General features: G+C 36.0%; 1 protein-coding gene across 5 annotated transcripts in view; it reads left to right on the forward strand.

Moving 5' to 3' along the window:
* NBAS (NBAS subunit of NRZ tethering complex) overlaps positions 1-20,890 on the forward strand; it is a 179,588-nt gene that overhangs the window by 38,303 nt on the left and 120,395 nt on the right. For all 5 annotated transcript variants that reach the window (XM_075750595.1, XM_075750598.1, XM_075750596.1 and 2 more), the window contains 8 exons: positions 11,115-11,198; positions 11,895-12,048; positions 13,121-13,306; positions 14,327-14,500; positions 15,518-15,651; positions 16,340-16,402; positions 16,988-17,110; positions 18,565-18,667. In XM_075750595.1, the coding sequence (XP_075606710.1) occupies positions 11,115-11,198; positions 11,895-12,048; positions 13,121-13,306; positions 14,327-14,500; positions 15,518-15,651; positions 16,340-16,402; positions 16,988-17,110; positions 18,565-18,667 (1,021 nt within the window). The remainder of the gene's footprint in view (positions 1-11,114; positions 11,199-11,894; positions 12,049-13,120; positions 13,307-14,326; positions 14,501-15,517; positions 15,652-16,339; positions 16,403-16,987; positions 17,111-18,564; positions 18,668-20,890) is intronic.

Raw genomic sequence — 20,890 nt, forward strand, 5'->3', positions numbered from 1 at the left:
TTCTGTCTTCTGGGCCAAGTTGTTAGGAAATATGTACATTTTTTTTTCCCTGTATCTGCTTGTGAAAAGTCTCAAGTGGTAGATACCCTTTGTTTCTTGTTTTTGGCTCGTGTTTTGTAGCTTAGCATCTTTAGGGGTCGCTCTCAGAACTGTTCAGGAGGAGGTTTGTTGTGTCTGAGCAGAGGATTTATGTATTCATGAGACTCTTGAAAAGGACTACGAGTTATATAAGCTCCTGGAGTTGCGAAGGAATCTGAAACACTAAGATGCATCAGTGGCTCTACATGCCTGTTGGCTTCAAATTGGTATTGTGATAGACTGACATTACTTAGTAATGTGTTTTTTGCAGAATTGTGATTGTAATGTTTTCCTACTTCTTTTCGTATTATTTCTCAGCTTCTTTTATAATAATGGCTCCTGAATCTCTGCTGTCTCTTAGTCATTGGGATTCATAGTCCTTCTCAGAGATGCATCAGATGTATAGACTTCATCTGTTAAGACAACTAGAGTGAAGATGGTAAAAGTTTAGGTATTCAAAGGAGATGATAGCTCTTTCTAATCTCTATTTTAATGGCTACAGCAAGTGTTCTTAATCTATAGTTAACACTGTTGCCCTCAGGTTTTCAAAGGTGATCTCAGAGGAAACTAATGCTTTACCACCATTATAAATACATAACCAGAGTATTTTTCCTTTTCTTTTAATTTTCTTATCCTTTTTTCTACATTTGACTGCTATATTGCAACATTACCACTCACAGAAGTTGGGAAATTCAAATGGATGGTTCCCTCAGCAGCCATAAGTCTGCTATATTGCACATTACACTAGTAGTAAAAATCTTCCCTCTAAGATATAAAAAGTTGCTATGTTTCTGCTTTTTCACTCCTTAACTTTCTCAAATATTGGTTTTCAGTCATGGCTTAAAGTGAATTTTTAGGGGAGAGTTGTGGATGAACTCCATTTGCCTGATGAACTGGGGTGAGAGTTGAGATACCTTCTAAAAACTTCGTGAAGCTTTTACAGCCTGAAAATTTCTACGTAGTAGACTCTCATCTATGAATAGATAAATACTGCACAATTAAACTAAGAGGTTCCTAAGCAGTTAACTTTGTCTTTCCATAATGATATCTTCTCCTGAACTAGGGTTTTAGTTATTGCCTGTGGCACTGCAGTTTCCATAAAGCTCTTACAGCTTCAGCTCATCTCTTCTTAGTATGTATATGTAAATAGGTTTGATGACTGCATGTCTGCAGAATGTCTAATATATAGTCCTCATTTTTTCGTATTAGTTTTTCTTTTTCTTTCTGAAGCTGAACTGCTTTTGTTTTTAGTGTAGTTCCGAAGTGTTTATGTTAAAAGAATTTAATCCCATGGTCAGCTCTTTTTGTTTGAATTAATTTGTATAGTGCTACAGTGAAATAAATAAGAAGGGCATAAGTTTTATATGCACTTCTTTTCCTTTGCACTAAGGGAAAGAAGAAAAAAAGCAGTTTAGAGGTAGAAGAGTCAATGTAGTTAATTGTAGTTTCCTTGTAGTTTCAAGGATGTGTTTGGGGGGAAAAAAAAAAATCTCAGATCTTACTTTTTCTACTTCATAGTGGAAGGTAACTTTTGAGGGTAAGATTAACTTGTCATGATGGCACTTGTGTTTCTGTATGGATTGACTTTTGGTAGGAGTAGGGAAAGTTCTTGTGATCCCTGTAAACGTTAAAAGCAGTGGCTTGGAGGAATAGAAGCTCTTACACAAACTGGCCGATGTGGGGATCTGGGAAAGCAGCAGGAGCAGCTCACTGAAGCCAGAATGCTGCTGCAGAAAGTGAGCTGGCAAAAGCACTATAGGTATTAGTCGTGAGGAGTTTTTGAAGAGGGGAATGAGAACTTGAAGACATGAGGGAGTTGTGAGGAACATGAGCTGTCACCAGGGAAGGAGGGAAGTTTCAGAGGAGCTGCTATGCTGGAGCCAAGCTGTCTGTCATTCAGAGGGACCTAGACGGGCTGGAGCAATGGGCCAGCAAGAGCCTTGGGGAGTTCAAGAAGGGCGAGTACCGAGTCCTGTTCCTACAACTGAAGAAGCTATTGCAAAGGCTGGAGACTGACTGACTGGGAAGTAGCTCTGTTGAAAAGGACCTGAAAGTCCTGGTGGGCACAAGGAGGACATGAACCAGCAGGGAAGGCCAGCAACATATTGTCCTGCATGAACAGAAGCACAGCCAGGAGACTAAGCAATCAGACTACCTACCACACTTTCTCAACTGCATCTAGAATACTGGCCCCAGTACAGGAAAGACATCAGTAAACTGGAGCGAGCTCAGCAGAGGGCCACCAAGGAGACTGGGAACTGACGCAACTCTCTCAGCCTGCAGGTGCTCATGTTCAGCACAGAGGAGGTTTCAGGCTGGCCAGTAGCAGCCTTTACATACCTTCCTATAGCGTGTGAGCTGAGCTATACCTGTGCTGTTTTTCCACAGAGCATTAACAGGATTTTCTTGGTATTTCTGACTTGTTCATGCCTGACTTGTCCCATCTTCACCTACCACGTTTGTCTTTTGCCTGCGTAATACTGAACTATACCTTGGCTTACCTTCTCCAGTCTTCTCATGAAAGTGTATTGCTGCCATTGTCTTATTTGTCACCTTTTTACAGGGTTTAGAACAAAATTTCTTCCATGAACATTCATTATGCTTTATAAAGGTACAGTTCTGAAGGACTGTTTTCACTATATGGTGGCAGACAGCTTTGGATCTTACTCAGAGTTCAGCTGTGTCTTTAAAATAGCCCATTTTGATTTTGTGAAAAGCTATTGCTTCACAATTTTAATTGTATACATCAAGAAAAAAAAAACATAGCAAGCTTCTAAACTGTTGTTTAATGTTGTTTGACTTTTCTGATGTTTAGATTATTCAGTCTAGGTTGTTTTAGGAGGGAAAAAAGTTCCCCTCTCCCCAAATTCTGTTAAAGGTTAATGACATCATCAAAACAATGCTTGATTTGTTTATGGGAAATCGGATATAACTTTTCTCCTCTGGTGGCAGAGTTGCTTCAAAAGACCTGTCATCGCAATGTGCACAGCAGGAATTCTGAAGGGTACTTAACTGTGACAGCCAAAAGCAGGTGAGATACCTTTTCCACTGGTGTATGCGGATCAGTTTTCCCAAAACGTGGTGTTGCTGGCACTCTGTTTTAGGCACCAGCTGTACTTAGTCTTGATGAATTTGTCACATGTCCTATGGATATTCCTGGAAAATGAAGAGCTGCTCTCTCTGCCCACTGCTTCTGTATCACATATATGGAATAATTGGAAACCTACAAATATATGTAATCAGTTATATAGTTGCATTTACTAATTCAGTACTAAACTATTATAATGGTAGAAAATAATGTTTTCATGCAATATGAAAAATGCAATACATATCATAACTGTGTAAGACTGCATATCTGGGATGCATTTCTTAGTATATTTCATCCTCAGTTACAGAATAATTGTGACATAATAAAACTCACTCAGAGCCGTAAGAATTGCAGAGCAACAGAAACTGGCATTGATTTCCCTATTGCTGCCTGAGAAGATACAGACTTTGGACTAATGAGATTCTGGATTAAATTAAAAAAGAATATTTTATAAAACTTCCCTTGCAGATCCTGCATTATACAACTATATTTATTATATATAGCCTACTTTTAATACCTCCATATCTGTATGTAGTGGGATTGTGGAAGTGCTAATTCAAATGTGAAGGCTAAAATAATTTACAGTCTACCTACAGTAAAATATGGAAATAATAAATTCTGGTAAGTGTAAAAGTGTTACCGGGGGGAAACAATAAGGTTCAGGATTTTATATTCCTCTTATCACAAAACATAAATTTGAGATAATTTAAAAATTAAATTTAATAAAATTGGAATCAAGCACATTCTTCAAAAAACATTTTGAGTGGATAACAAAACCATTTGATGGAAACACTATTTTTATAGTTCAGTAACTTTCATATATAGCTTTCTCACCTTTAACAGATCAATACTTGGCCTCTCACTTGAGTAGTTCTGAACATAACACACTTTAGTATGTAACACAAGCTTTCAAATGCAAAATTAGTGTTTATAACATTATTTTTTGTGATAATGAGACATGATTTAAAAAAAAAGTAAAGATTCACCTACTCCCAAAATATTTTTAGAAAAAGCCCCAAACTGCTTTTTAAAATGTGCATGTCTTTCAGCAAAAATATATTGTTTCATAAATTTGTTGGGGCAAATTGCTTTTTGCCTTGGAGTCTGGATTCAATGTGCACAAGTTTACAAGATTCAAAAAAAAAAAAAAAAATTTCTAATCCTCAACTAGATGAGTCTCGAAGACAGGCCTGCTGTATGAAATGCTTGAAAAAAATGAAATGCTTGAAAAAAAACCCAAACCACCACACAGTTGCCATTGGTAATAGAAAGAATAGGACTCTGACCTTAAAACTGAATTAGACCTTCCTCTTTTGAAAGCCTGTCCTTGGAGAGAAAAATAATCTGCAGGTTTGAATAAATGCAGTTGGTAGGATACAGAAACTATAATAGCATGGACCTCTTTTGTCAAAGGAAAGAATGGGAAGAATTGCCAAGCCAACGTAAACAATAGAGTGAAAAGAGCAATACAGCAAAAGTCAGCTCTTTTTGAAGAAATAGAGTTGAATACCTCCATAATCTGTCAGTTTGCTGGGCTCCAATCATATTTATTCTACTGTTGAAAAGACAGACAGGTAAAGGATGGGGGTAGCAGTAGCTCAGGGGAAAAAAACCCAAACGAAAAAAATCCCTCTAGTATTTGTGTAGAGTTATGGTATGGCACAGCTGGTAGTTTCTTTTAATTGGAAAAGAAGGCCACCTGCCTTAGTGACTGCAGCGATCTGCCCCACACCTGGAATTTTGGGTGACTGCCCACCACATAGTAATGCAGACTTACCCTGCACGTGTGTCTGACCTATTTGGGATTTCAGTTTCTGGAACAAGACCACAAAGTTGCGTAGCATAAGCAGAGAGACTAATGAATTCTGGATGCAGTAGTATAGAATGCCTGTTGCGTATACGGCAAGCTACCTGTGCCTGCTGAATTCACCACTTCCAGCCCAGGTAGACTTAAATATTGTGTGCAGGACATACGCGATGGTCCTGATGTGCCCCAGGTCAGCTGGATTTGCTGCACATATGTAGAAAAATGGAAGCCCTACTTCTTTGCATTTCTGTGTTCATATCTGTACTTCTTTTTTCTTCTTGGTCTCATCTGCATTTATGCTTTTGAATTTGCAGGCTGCAATGGTGTTTTGATGCCTGAAATCTTTCTCAACTGACTTGCTTCCACTTTAACAGCTACTTTTCCAATGTTCTGTTGCTCTCTGTTTCTGCATGAGTCACTGGAGTTACTGATAATGGAAATTTGAGGGGAAAAAAAAAAATCTGTACTAAAACATAACTATCAGTTAAGAAAAAAATCTTGCAATAAATTTTGAGATAAATACAGCCTTTTAATAATTTCTTTGCCTTTATAAAGGACTCAGGTACAGGATCTCCCATTCTTTGCTAGAGTCGAGACTGGTTCATTCCAGTCCTGGTGTTTGAATTCAAATACAAGGAGTTTTTCTAAACCCTTTAGAATGAGGAAAGAAAGTAAGGACAGTTCGATGCAGTCGTGTAGGGGGCAGGAGGGAGTTACGGATTTTTTTTAGCACTGTTGAGAAGGTGAGTGGTGTGGGGTTTTTTTATTTTTGGTGAACTGAAGAAGAAACTTACCTGTTAAGACTGACTTTCTGTAATTGCTGATTTCTGATCGGATGAGATATTTTTCAGTTGTTGTCTTTTTGTGGTGTTTTCTTTAAGCATTTAGAGAAGATAGTTACTGAGTGCTGCTTGACTCTTGGTGAGAGCTTTAAAAATCTGAAATTCCCCTCTCAACTTATTCCTATGGTGAACCTGAAGACTTTTAAAATGGCAAATTGAGCAAGAGCAGAAAATACTTTTAAAAGAATTTTGCGTGACTTATCCATACACCTGACTGAAAGTATTTAACTTTTCTTGCTGTGAGAAGGGAAAAAAGATGGAGTAGACATTTTCCAGTCAAGATTGCACTGCATGACGATTCTTTCCCATGAACTGGAAAGTCTTCTCCTCTCTAGTATTTTGTGGTGAAGTCTGTTAATAAGCTTTTATGAAAAACTTTTGAAGTATACTTATAGTATTTCTTGAATTGATGTATCTGGACAACTGTAGGTTTCATTCCTGCAAAATCTTGTGCTGAAACATGAGATTGGTTTTGGTAGATTTGGCCAGGAGGCAAATGGCCAACAGCAGTTGCCAAGGGAAAAAAATAAGTACAGGCAAGCACATTGCAACATTTACCTGAAATTTCTTGAGTATCTAGAATATGAGGCTCAAATATTTCTGAATTAGATATTTTCTAGACATAGTAGACTGTCATGACACTTTATTCCAAGAATTCTTTTTATTTTTGAACCCAAATACATGGTGTTTTATCTTCTATGTCATGCAGCGAGTAGTTAATAGCTTAGTTGCATATGGTGTAAAAGAGTATCTGCTGCTGTTTATTTTAAATGAGGCCCTGCTAGTCTCATCAGTGTTTACAGTGTTGTAGGAAGTAAAAACAGTGAAATCTCATTTCCTATTTAAGAGACAACAACAACAACAACAAAGAACAATTTTATATCAATCTTAGCATATTGGTTGTTTTCTTTCTTCTAGGATTCTTCAGTCTGCTCTGGCTTTCACAGAAAGGATGATCACACACTTCTTATACCTTTGGTCATGCACATTGCTTGTCTCTGTACTTTTCAGCCTTTTTCTATCATATTCTATTGAGTAGGGTAGGCAGAGGGAGGCAGAGTTGCAGATTGCTTCCTCACTGGATGGATTTTGGAGGTGAGGGGAAAGGGGGAAGCAAAGCAGCTGTCAAAGAGAGCAAAACTTGGGAACTCGAATTGAGTGAGATCTTTCTCAGCAAGCATTTTTTTAAGCAATAAACTTTCAACTTGAGTTGAAACTATAAGCCATAGTGGGTGTTGGAGAAGTTACTCTGAATGGAGTCTGTACTTAATCCATGACTTCTGTTAGTTGGAAAGGATTCTATTTTAAAGTGTTTTTTTGAAAAAAATATTTGAAGTGGTTGGAATTTGAAGGCCAAACCCAAGTGTGGGAATACAGGGAATACAGGGAAGAATATACCTACTTTTAGATGGGGACAGGGAAATATAGATTATTTTCTGATACGAGTTGGGGAGAAGGGCCAGATAGGTGACTGCATCAGTCTGTGAAAAGAAGTGTTTTCTAGTAACTTTTGATTTTAGACTGGGCAGATTACTCCTGCTTGCATAAAAATCAAACTGTTTACTTGCTAATAATTGTTTATCAGGGTCAGGAAAGTGACTCAACTCTGTTAAGAATAATTGGAGGGAAAAACCATACCATTCATCCTGATATTCAGATCAGTTAAGAAAATTTGCAAGTTTTGCCAACTTTGCTTATAAACCCTTTGTGCTACAGAATTTGTTAAACGATTTCTTAACTGGAGCTGTAATTCCGGAATGTAACTTTGCCATATCTATGGCATGTATGCAGGATGTGGCAGCTTAATTAAGAAGAACTTGTTTGATGTAGTATTTGGCAGTACAGGCTTGGACTGGTAGATTTTTTTCTCTCTTCTCTCTCTCTCTTCTCTCTCTCTCTTCTCTCTCTTCTCTCTTTTTTTTTTTTTTTTTCTTTAGGCCTCATAGTGAGGGATAGTAGCATTAGGAGAGTGTGTGTGAGTTTTGGAATGTCTTTGTTCCTTCTCATTCAGATCCCATATTCATGCATGGATGTCTTTAAATCTGTGTTCTAAACTTCTGCTGTCTTAACTTATTTCTAGTGATTTTCTCTCTTAATAATTTGTTAGCCAAAAGAGGGAAACTTTGAAGTTTAAATATCCATTAATTGTATGCACCTTTTTCCTTACTATTTTGCATGACTTCTTTCTCTTAATAACAACAAAAACAACTGGTGAAAGAATAGCCAAACCAAAGCAACTTTCCCCAAAGTTTCTCTTGGGGCTCTGAGATTATGTGGGAAGAGTTATTCAGATGGGTTGCTGTTACTTGATAGAGCCATGAACAGTCTGCAAGTGACTACTTGGAACAGGAATTTGCTTTCAGAGTAAATACAATAAATGGTATCCGCTGTAATTTTCTAATGGATCTTCATAAAAATATTTACTTGTCATGCGTCCTCCCTTATTGCTTACCCATCAGTTAGGTGTTTCAGACACTCATGCACAACCCACAGTTTGGAAGAGAGGGGTAGGGGCACAGTTGTGCTGTCTTTAATGAAATCATAAATTGTTTAGGTTGGAAGAGACCCTTAAGATTGAGTCCAATTGTAAACCTTACAATGCCAAGTCCATCATTCAACCATGTCCCTAAGTGCCACAACATGTCTTTTAAATACCTACAGGATGGTGGCTCAACCAATATGTTGTCTTAATAAGAGGTGGTTGAGAGAGAAAGACTGACAGAGAGGGGCTGACTTTGTTGTACAGGTTACTTGGGATTATTTGTGCTGTTCTTAGTGGAGTTATGGGAAGGAAACTAAGGGAAGGGCAAGATGTGGTGTAAGTGCTCCTCTCAGCTTGGCTTTGTGATTCTTCAGCTTCTGGAACTGCCCAAGCCCTTAGGCTCCTTTGAGAGCTTCCACTGCCAACTGGTCCTTGCCAATGACTGAATCTCTTTTTACCCCTGATGTTTATGAATAAAAGATTGTTAAAATTATTTGATTTGATGTAGTTAAGTGTTACAGGCACATATTGTATCTGAGATTTTTTTTTTTAATATGGTAAAATAACAAAATCTTAACATTACAATTCTCAGAGGCAGAGCACTAGTTAAGGTATTAGTATGTGTAGCTCATGTTGGGGGAAATAAGCTATCTGTAATGTGAAATCAGAGTTGTTACCTGAAAATCTTCTCTTAATTTTATTCTCTCATAGTAGTTCTGCCACAGTTTTGTAGACAAGATTTGAAACAGCTTCTAAAATGAAACCCTTGTCTGTCCTCTGCTGTATACAAGCTGTTGTTTTCTCCCCCCCCCCCTTGTAAGAAGATGTGTTAATATTTAAAAAAAAAAAAACAAAAAACAACAAAACAGCCAAAACCAAACCAAACACACACACCACAAAAAAACCCCAAAAAACCAAACCTCCCCAAACAAAACCAAACCCAAACCAACCAACCAATCCCCCCTGAAATGCTGTCTTAAGCCTACTGGGAAGTGAATGGAAAAATTTTACTGTGAGAAGAAATTGCCTTGTGTAATAAAATTTTGTCCAGTTTTCTTTTATGTTTAATAGAACATAGAAAGGAAGAGCATTATTGACTGTAACAGAAAGACCTGCTCATACTGTCTTGATTTTTTGAAAGAGAGTGTTAATCACACTTTGGCTTTTCTGTTATTTGACATTTCAACTGATAGAGAGACCTTTTTCACTACAAACTGGGCCTTCTGTAATAACATTCTCAGGTATGACATTTGAAATATGACTTTATTAATTTAGCTTATGAACCTAGTTTTAAACATTAATATTTAAAATTAATTGCTAAGTTATGTTATCTAAGACTTAAACAAGCAACAGCCCCCCAATCCCCAAAATACATGGTCTGATGATGAATCTTTCCAAAATCAGAAAGTGACTTGATTCCTGGTGCTTATATGATAAATGCTAATTTGGAATTTTCTTTATTATTTTTCAATTATGTTGCTGCATGGTACCTAATTATAAAGGACCATTTTGTCCAACTGAACTAGAATAGAACACAGATGTAACTATAGCTGAGTCACAGTAGTTTTCCATCTTCTCCCTGCCTTTCTTTTGGCTTCTATAGCCTGCAAATTTGTCTCTGCCAATTTATTGCTGGATTTCTACTGCATGTTTCATTTACAGAGTTGAAATTATTGTGCTAAAACACGAGGTGTTATTTGTTAGTGCATAGAGGAGGGAAAGGAAGGGTGGCTGACCTTTTGGGAGAAACGTGTGTGTGTACAGGGCAGGGCAGTCAGTATGGACATGCTTTGCTTTGTTAAATGTAAATAACTGTGCTTAATGGCTGTTCCTAAATGAGATGGAGTTACCGATTTTTAGTTTGTTGTTTTGACTCTTACTGTATCGTGAAATTGATTTGTTTGTTGGAATTGTGTTTCTTTTTAAGCTACTGAGTTACAGTCCTGCTCTTCAAGGAATGAGAAGATTGTGTCGGTAGTTAATTTATAAATAGGGATTGTCCCTGTAGTATTGCTATTGCTGTTTATCATCAGGGTCAGGAGAAAATGAATGAGATTTAAAATAGCTTCTTGCTCCAGTATGCTGAAACTTCAATGTCTTTACTTTGTAACATGGGTTGTTTCTTATTTCTACAAATGTAAGAATTTATATGACTCTTCTCTGGCTCTCAAACTTCTTGACATGGTTTTCTCGGATTTTATGGTGCTTAAACTGCTAGCCTACAACAGCAAGCCATAACTAATCATTGTAGTAATAGCCCATGGTGTTCTTAATCTGCGTCTTAAACAGATTTTTTTTTTTTTTTATTCAACCTCAATATTTAGAGAATGCTTCACTGTGAAAGTTTGTAGTCAGAAAACCACGTTAAACTTAATTGAGAAGATCAGTACAGCAGGGTATATCTTGTTTCGTTTCAGTACAAGGGTTTGTGCTAAACTTTGAAGAATTATTATTTTTTTTAAGCTGTGAAGATCATAGGTTTTTACTCTTTTCAGTGTTCCGTGACAGCATATGAAGTCAGAATACTTACTGTGAAGCAGTAAAAATTCTTAAAGCATGTAGTAAGTTTTTACCTTTTTTAGTGGATCTTTAATGGTATAGGTAGAATATGTGTTTGTACAGTTATCATACAGGCATAATCATACTATAAAGCTGCATTAAGAAGTGATAAATCTTAAAGAATTGATACTGTAATTGAATAATATGCTTATTATGAGTTCACTGAAATAATTGTGTATGCTTTATATTCCATTAATTGAATGCCATCACAATTAAAAAAAATAAATTGTGTAAAGCTTTAGTTTTCTGTTATACCAGTTACAAACAGGGAACGTTGAAAATTATTCCTTGGAATGAGCAGAAACACCGTGAAGAAGACTGGTGTGAAAAAGCAGAATGCAGGTGAGTATATAGAAAAAGCAAAATTTTTTTCTACACTTACATACATTTCAGATAAAAAATTTACTTACTAATTCTTAAAATGTACAAAATACCCAGGAAGACTCACTTCTTATTTTTGTACACACTAACTTGTTTTCAGCTTTCGTAATGAGACTGAGCAAACACTCTTTCATGTCACAGCATTATGTTCAGTGTGATTATGTGATGAGTAGCTTTCAAAAATGCATGTGAGCCGGGGGAAGTTACTGTTGGAAATCCCAATGTATTTATTTTTTTTTTTTACCCTTGCGCCCCGTTACTTGTCAGCCATAACGTTATCATAGCAGCATTAATGGATCACAGAACTGCCTTTCACTGTGTGAGGAACAGATGGAAAGCAGAGGTTGGGCATATCTGTGTCTTTAGTAGAGAGGATTCTTTCTTTCATGATCTATCTCATGTTTGGACTCTCTTACTAGTTACTTTGCTAGACAAAAATCAATACTTGCTGTGATTGGCATTTGAGTCTCATCAAATTATTGGTGTAATGGTAGGTTGATTGTTTCATTTTCTTTCAGAACAACCAGAAGTTTTAGAGTCATAGAATGGTTTGGATTGGAAGAGACCTTAAAGATCATATAGTTCCATCCCCCCTGTCATGGGCAGGGACACCCTCCAGTAAACATACACTTATTTTTTCTTTTTTTTGTTTTAAAGGATGATTGTTGAACCAACTTTACAAGATGAAGGCGAATTTCTGTATGAAACGCAACCTGAGTTACTGAAGTACAGAACTACTGACCTTTCAGTAGATCTCGTTACCGATTGGTATTTGAGCAGAGCACAGGAAATTGAAAAATACGCGATGCAGGTGAGAATAGCAGTGAGGAAATGATGATGGCTGACTCGAGCTGATCAGCTTTCTTCAACAGAATCCTGTCTTAATGTGTATTGATGGGCTGATTTTCCCTCAGTAATATATGCTGTGTCTCAATCTTCATTATGGCTTTTGAAGTATTTGGTTTTTTATTTTGCAGAGTATTTATGCTTGCTTTAAAGTCTACTAACCCAAGTAATTGATCCATAGGAATGAATAGGAAGGCAGTAGATTCCCTTTCGCTTGGCTTACCATAGCAGACAGTAGCACTTTCATAGTCCATGAAAAATGTTTACTGTTACGTTTTTTGATTGTAACTAAGGGAGGGAATGTTGTGCACAGGGTATCAAGAACATGTTTTATTATCTGTCACGTGATGTTGTGCCATATATATCTATATGTGGCAGTCACATGTGTCACTCATATGCCAGTATGTAGTACTGGCATGATTTCTTCCTCACAGGTTTATCGTGTATCTGTGGGACTCCTGTGCAGCTTATTTTTGCTTTATTTTCTTCATATTTTAAAAACTTTTGAAGCTCTATGTGGTAGAGATAAGCATTGCAGGAAGGAATAGAGCTGATCACTGACATGCTCTGATATTTTGTTTCTTCTCAAGCCATTTCATGGCCAATTAATGGTCAGCTAGAAAAGTCACGTTACATGCAGAGGCATGCATAACTTCAGTCAGTTATCTCATTATCTTAGTTTAAAGCAATCCTTCATATTCCATGCTGTGAGATGAAGTGATGTATTTGTGTGTGTGGTCTCCAGAAGGAATAGTATTCTCTTAATTTACATGCATCAATGGGATGCATCTGGGTCAAAAGCCTATGATGACATTATCCACTAAGATTAAGTATTTTATTTGATCTTCATAAAGCTGAGAAGAGCAATCCATTTAAAAATACACAGTCCACAAAAACTTGTAGGAACTTAGAATTGCCTGTTAAGCGAAAGGAACAGGGAAAGAAAATAGACACACGAACAGGACATAGATTGGACTTGAAGTTGGTTTTTTGGCAAGCAGTTTGTACAGCAGGTTGTTTTGTTTTTTGTTTTTCAGGTGGACTGTGCTCTGTCCCTTGTTCGTCTTGGCATGGAGAGGAATATTCCTGGTCTGCAAGTGCTTTGTGACAATCTGATCACTCTTGAGACAGTAGTTTATGAGACTGATGGTGATCGAACCTTAACTTTGAAGGAACTTGTAGAGATGAAAGACATTGAAAAGCTGAGGTTGTTGATGAAGAATGTAAGTATTTTAAATAAATCAGTAAGTATACCTTGATTTCTAGTAATTCAGGTTACTTTAGATCCTATGTATATAAAGATACTGTTAGTGGCTGACATTTTTCTGAAGAACCTCCATCTTTAATTCAACCAGAATTCAACACAAATACTGTTCCTTTGTTGTTGTGGTGTTTTGTTTTTTTCTCTTTGTTTCTTTGTTTTTAACAACAGCTAAAATGGCTTCTCAAAGACCTGTTTCTTTGTCCTAGGGACAGGTCTAAATATCAATAAATCCAGTCTTTTGAAAGCTGTGAATTGGGTTTTTTTGTTGACTCTTTCTAAAGGATCTTCAGCGTAGCTGTTGATGATGCTGCAAATACAACAACATTGAACGTTTTCCTTGGATGTTTTTTGATGTCTTTAAATATTGGCAAAAAATCTTAATATTCACCTCTGCAGCATATGTGTTTTTTTCATCTTTTCTGTGTTCAGCCTGTGCATGGCATTTCAGAATAGAAAAAGACCTTTTGGAAAGGTTGAAAAATACCTAGATTGAACAGGGCTCTGAAATTCAGTCGAAGAATACGTAAGCACCAGAGGAGAATATTCGTGCACTTGAAGCTGCTTGGAATTTTCAAAATTCTGTAGGATTTATGTAACCACTCATTGTTTGTTTTTCTGTCTTGCATTCTTGCATACTGAAAGAATGCTACTTGCTACTCTGACACGAATGCAAGCCGATCTTTCACCCCTTCTGAAATTGCAGAAGGAAGACAGCTCAGCTTTCCTCGGGTAATCGGCTTTACTCCTGTACTGCTTGGTTTCCCCAAGCCATTGGGTAGCAGAAAGATGATGGATTGTTTCAGTGCTTCATGATGTAGTGATTGTGTAGCAGTAGTGAATGTCAGGCTTTAGCTGTTGTTTACGATAGGTGAAAATACTGTTTCAGTTATATTGGTCAAAATATGTTCTGTTTGTTTTGGACAATGAAGCTGAACTTTTTCTTTTTTTTCCCCCCTCTTTAACTCATTGCCATTTCTAGTCCTCTGATGAAAAATACGTGAAGAATGTTTATCAATGGATGATCCCTTTCCTCCACCGCTGTGAAAATCAGTCCCCTGGTCTTGCAAATTCACTTTTTAAAGAATATTTAGTAACACTAGCAAAGGAAGACCTGACTCGACCTCTGAAGATATTTCAAAATTCAAAACCTGCTGTAAGTATAGAGCCCTGATGATTCTGCTGGTTTCTTTGGAAATTCTTGTCCTGTAGAGGTGAATTCATACATAGAGTTAGTTCATCTTCTAAATCAGGTCATCTCTCTGATTTTTTTCCCCCTCTTCTTGGACCCAGGATTTGTTATGTTGTAGAAAACATTAATTAAAAATTATTATAGCATGAGTTATGATGCAACTAAGTTGTCCTTGATGAGATTGTCACAGTAACTTAGTTATGATCTTGACCTAGTAGAACAAAAATTATTGTAAAGATTCTTCTTTGAAGTAATCTTATTGTGATGTGTTTAAAGTAAATTCCTGGCATATTTGCTTTTTAAAAAATGGATATGAAAGAGTTTGATCTCACTAATGTTTTTTTCCTGAGGAATTTACTAACAGTAGATTTCAAGTTATTTCTCCCACACACACTTCTCTTTCCATAACAAATGTAAAGAATAAAATGGGGACCATTAGGATGGAGCCAAGACTTCAATGAGTAAGGATTGAAGCTACCTTCCGTATGACTATTTCATGCTTCTTCTGCAGTTTAAATAATTATTTCAGGGCACATAAGCACATTTTTGCATGCTATTGAATGTTCTAAGTGTATGGACAGAAATCAACCAGTGAAGGAAAACAACAACTATTTTAGAGAGAGATAGAGAGATAGATATATATACATACATACATACACACACACACACACACACACACATTGTTGTGCATATTAAATAAATCTGACAAATGTTTGCAGCAGTTGCCTTCCTGTGCCCTGCACCCTCTCCACCTCTCGAATTCAAAAAGGGTATAATAATGAACCACTGTTCTTCATGTGTCTGCAGTGTAGGAAACTAGCTGAGTTACGTGTCATGTTGTAACTTTAACAGGTTCTTCACTAAGTTGTTAGCAAGAGGCAATTTATTTACTTGGAGTACGTATTTTTTTGTATTCAGAAGAAATGTACTGTTGAATTAGAAACAGAAAACTAAAACCAATGTGATTTCTTTTCTTGTTAGTGTCAGCAAAAAATTATTCCTGATCAAGACCAGCTTATGATTACAGCATTGGAGTGTATTTATAGTTGTGAACGAGATGACCAGCTCTCTCTCTGTTACGATATTTTGGAATGCCTTCCTCAAAGAGGATATGGGTAAACATTTTCAGCTAGTTATTTGTAAATATTTCAGATATGTTAAATGTAGTTATGACTTAATATTTTAAAAATAGTTGTTAAGTCACTAAAGGGTAGATGATGTTACTGGAATATTCTGTTCCTGTCTGAGTTGCCATGGTCATATGTCTATATGACCACTCTACCAAGGCAACAAAACATGATTTAAAGTAGCAGCCTAGCACAAGGCTTCTCTGTTAGTTTCTTAGCCTTTTATATCCTGAATTGAGACAAAGTGTTAGTGCTGTCTTACTTGTTGGTTGTCTTACAGTTAATGGTGTCTTGCACTTAGCTTATAAGGAGCAATATGGCCCTGAGAGAGAGATCTCCATATGGAAGACCTATATGAAGGACAAGTAATTCTTGAGGAAATGAAACTTAAGGAGAAAATGTCAACTATTCTCCCAATACCTTTTACATGTACAAAGAAAGAGCCTGAGAAATGTCTAGGGAAGAAGGAAAAGCTCAATTCTTGGGAGACTGAGGGACTCTCAATTTTAGCTGTCCTTCCAGCAAGAAGCCAAAGTGTTATTCTTTTCAAGCAAACATATGTTTGACTTTCATCAAGGAATGTTTCAAACTGCTTATCTTTAATATGAATTACATGAAGAAATTACAATAAGTATGGATAGATATATTTAATGTTATTTGTATAATATCTTTGCAGGCCTGAAACAGATAAAACTGACGCTCTTCATAATGAAGTAGATGAACTGGAACAAATTCTTAGGTATTTAATTTTGCTAAAATAAATAATATATTCTTACAGAACTCACTAGGCATAGCCAAGAACATTTTTATGGTAAGGAAGCAGCGAGAATATTTATCTTGTTTTTAGTGCTGTCAACAAGATAATCTGTAAGTTTTTTGTATTCAGAACTTTAGAAATTTTGAATGGTTTTAGTTATTGAATATTATAAAGTTGCACAGATAGTTTCCTTGGAATAAAAGTTTTGGGGGTTTTTTTGGTTTTGTTGTTAGGGGTTTTTTTTGGGGGGAAGGGGAGTCGAAGGGAGAAGAAAGTTACTTCTGAAATATCCAGGGAATTTGTTTTGATCTTGATATTCTGTAATGCTTTGAGTGATCAAAAACTAAAAGCTGTGAAGATACATTATGAGATTATTGGTGATATGCATTTACCCTACAGTATTAACTTTTTTTTGAGTAAATAATGTTACTCTGGCTAATCCATACAGTTATACACTTTATGGAGCCTGTTTGCACTTGCAGTCCATTGAGACAGCTTTAAGACTGCTGCAGCAGAGGTAGCTGTACAACTGCACGGGATTAAAAAATGTTGACTATTCATTTACAGCGTTTCAGAGCTGTTGGAGAAACATGGACTTCAGAAACCCGTTTCCTTTGTGAAAGACACAAAGGATAATGTGGAGGAGGCACGGAAGCTGATGATTAGGCTGACAAGGCACACAGGTCGCAAGTTAGTATTCAAAGGGGAATGGGAGATAAGGGGGAAAGGACAGTAAGGTAACAGTATTTAGTGTTCAAACTGAACAGGGTGTACATAAAACACATTTGTTAAACTGATGATTAACACGATTAGTGGTTTGGCTGCATTCTCCACATTCAAAAAAACTGTCTTGCTTCAGACCTGTTTCAATATGTTTGAGTTCAAGTAAACAAGCCTAAAAGGCATACTGGCTGCAAAATACTGCACGATGATGAACAGTAAAAGTTAACATATTGTAAATGAGGTCCTTTAAGACCTATTGAATTTTATTGAGAGTGTAGGATTTGTAAAATAACGCCGCTTTTTTTTTTTTTGGCATGTTTTCATAGGAGCTCTTGTAATAGAGTAATTTATTGATTTTTGCGTATTGATTCTACCTCTTTATATTTCCAGTATAATTTTTCAATTTTTCTGTTTTAAGAGCTACTTCATTCAAACCATCTTCCAGCTGTAGATGAATTATTACACGGTTCTTGGCATAAGCAGATAAAAAGATTGAACCCTGGGAAAACCAGCCATCACTGCGGGTTATTGTTTTTTCTTATTTAAAGTAAACATGCACAACAGTTTATTGGTGATGGTAGGACGTATTTAGCTTGGACATGCTTGAAAGCTTTTTAAGACTTCTAAAAACCTTTCCTTAGAAAGATCAAGTCAATGCCTCTGTAAGAAAAATGTTGATTTTTCACTTTTTGTAGAGACTTTTTGTTTTGCCAAAATGAAAGCTGATGCCACATGAAAAAAATCACTATTAGCTGGACTGGCTTGTGTAGCTTTGAAAAGTCTTTTAATTTGAAAGTCTCAAGATAATATCAAAAAACCTTCACAGTGTTTTTACTAGTAAAAGTTTTGATAGAGCATATGAAATTATATAGGAAACTTTGTGACTAAAGAGATCCATGGATGCAGAGGGTTAAGAATCTGAATACTGTTCCTATTAAGGAACAAAATAAACTTGCAGCTCTGTTCTCCTGTGATTGCATGTGATTGATTAGTCCTTTGAGATTGCCTACAATGAACAGCACTTTAATGATCCTCACTTGCTGTTACAAACTGTCTTTTACACTGCAGGAAGATAGCTCTTCCAACTCTCTGATGTACTGTTGGAAGTTACCAAAACCTACTGGGGGGATCTTGATAAAGATTCCTTAAATCCCTGTTCGATCGCACAGAAAACAAACAGGAGAACCACTTTGGGTACTGCATTGCTGTTGTCAAACAATTTTATCCCCCATACACTGTTTTACTGTTAGCTAATGTTAAAGGCATTCTGTCTTTAAATCACTTTTGGTTAAAAGTCCAATTAAAGATTGAAATAGCCTTTGAGAAAATTCATATTTTTGGTGATGGAACTGCAGTGTTATCTATTGCTTTTCTTTAAATTTGTGGAGGAAGAGAATGTTTAATTTCAAAAATATTTATAGGCAACCATCAGTCAGTGAGACACACTGGAAGGAATTGCTCCAGGATATGTTAGACATGCAGCAGAAAGTATATACATGCTTACATTCAGATACTTGCTATGAGGTGAGTTTTATGTTTTCTTACTGATTTATGTCCCAAGTAAGCTACAAATTCTCATCTCGTATTGTTGCTCACAAATGTAAATACATTTTCATGTGTTGTGTTATGTGGTTGTCTACTGGCTCTTTTATGGTATCTTCATTCAAATCAGAAACTTTCTGTGTTAATTTGTTTCATCAAAAGTCCCTGTAATAAATATCCTGTGTATCTTTTACTAGAATTCATCTTTTTTTTTTTTTTTTTTTTAAAATTGAGTCAGCTTCTTGAGACTTAGTAATTCTATGTACAAATGTGTTTAGTAATAAACACTTAAAACCAATGAAAATTCTTTTCAGCCAAGCATTTCTTAAACATGAAGTTCTGGCTGGATATTATCATCCAAGATCATTATAGGATTATGGACTTTCTACTGCTTGCAGTTGAGGTAAAATAATCTGAGATGAAAAATCTAATTTCATTGAAGAAAAAATCTGCATGTGCATAAACCCCAAACCTATGTCATTAATATTTGCAAAGGACAACTATGAGACTGATGTGGAATTTGCTATGACATGTACTGTTTACCTGCATTTTCACTTCAATATTCTACAGTTTATTACAGAAACAGTGCCATGTCCCCTATAGTCGGTCTTTAAATAGTCACATCTTTTAAAAGTTTGGGTGTTTTATTACAGTTTGCAGATTTACTTGCTTATGGCTACCAATCTGATTAACTCTTGCAGAAGTTTTGAAAGCAAATTAGAAAAAAAAATTGAAGGGAAAAAACAATGCTATTCAACTGATACATAAAAATGTTACTCTTGTCTGTAGTTGTACAGTTTGAAGTTGCTTAAAGAGAACTGCAATGTATTTAATGTTCATGTTTTGTGATAGGTTAAGCCTTAGTGTACTTTTTAAAGTGCATTTAAAAAAATGCACTGGAGTGCTCTGAAAATAATAGCGTTTGCTTTGCTCTGATCTTAGTATAAGTTCTTATTAATATTAAATTATTTTTTTAACCTCTGCACCATATGATTAAAAAAAACACAACAAAGGGTTTTGGAAAAATTATCTAGGAATGCTGAAAGTGCTTTGAAATGTAGTGCTGTTATATGCAATTATACTTTAACTTCAGCCTTGAGAAATTGATGAGGTAGTAAAGATTTGCAATCGCATGAGAGGTTTGTATTGGGATTTATTTTTTTAGCATGATTGCTTACTCTGTTCTGCTTTCATGCAAAATGAATCCTGTTTTCTTGAAGAAGAACTTCATGTCCATAAATTTTGAAAGAGGTAAATTGTATGTATGTGATCTTCAAGGAAGAAGGGTCGGCTATCATACTTTGCTTCTTTCACTGTTCCTTGAGGATTAATATATTGTGAAAAGGAAGGTGATCCAATTGTATGATTTTTTTTAAGAAGCACTGAACTGCATTCATTTCCGGAGCATGAAATGGTTTGGAGAGATTCTTCCTAGTGAAGAAATACTTTAATTTCAAGATGCGATTGGACAGGGTGCTAGATAATCTCATCTGTGCCCCCTTTCCCACGAAAGGTCAGACGAGATGATCTTTTGAGGTACCTTCCAACCTAGGCTCTTCTATGATTCATGGATTCTATTTAATTTTTTATTAAATTTAAAACCTTTGATAAAGGTCATATTGTTGCAGCTGTGATATTTTGTGAAATGATTAAAGGCATACATTGCTTTTCATTAGGACAATACTGACTGTGTTTAAAAAAAACCCAAACCTACAAAAAACAAACAAAAAACCAAAACCCACAACAACTCATTCTTGTAAGGAATTGAGATTAGTTTGAGTGTCTTAAAGTGGGCAAAACTTTGACCTGAAAATAAGTTAAGTGTTTTGTGGGAGATGCAGCATTATACTAGTATGCATTCCTTGAAGATAGTCTTGATTGAAACTTAAAAAACATATTATATGCTCAGTTGTAAATACTTCTAATTTCTTTAGTGATACAAAATTTCTTTTCATATGTTGTTGATGTTAAGGTCTTAATACTGAACTGCCTTTTCAGATTCTTACATCCTATTAACACCTCAGAATGTAGGTATAAATAATTTCTGATCTCTAAGTCATACTGTAAAAAGGCAGTTAATAAGCTTTTTTTTCTGCAGGAAGTAGAAGTAACTAGCTACTAGTTAATTTTAGCTTTACATAAATAAATTGTGGATATACTCCCTTGGTAGAAGTTATATATTCTGCTGTGACTGAATGTATTCTT

Source organism: Balearica regulorum, chromosome 3 (genome assembly GCF_011004875.1).
Source record: "Balearica regulorum gibbericeps isolate bBalReg1 chromosome 3, bBalReg1.pri, whole genome shotgun sequence".
Taxonomy (NCBI): domain Eukaryota; kingdom Metazoa; phylum Chordata; class Aves; order Gruiformes; family Gruidae; genus Balearica; species Balearica regulorum.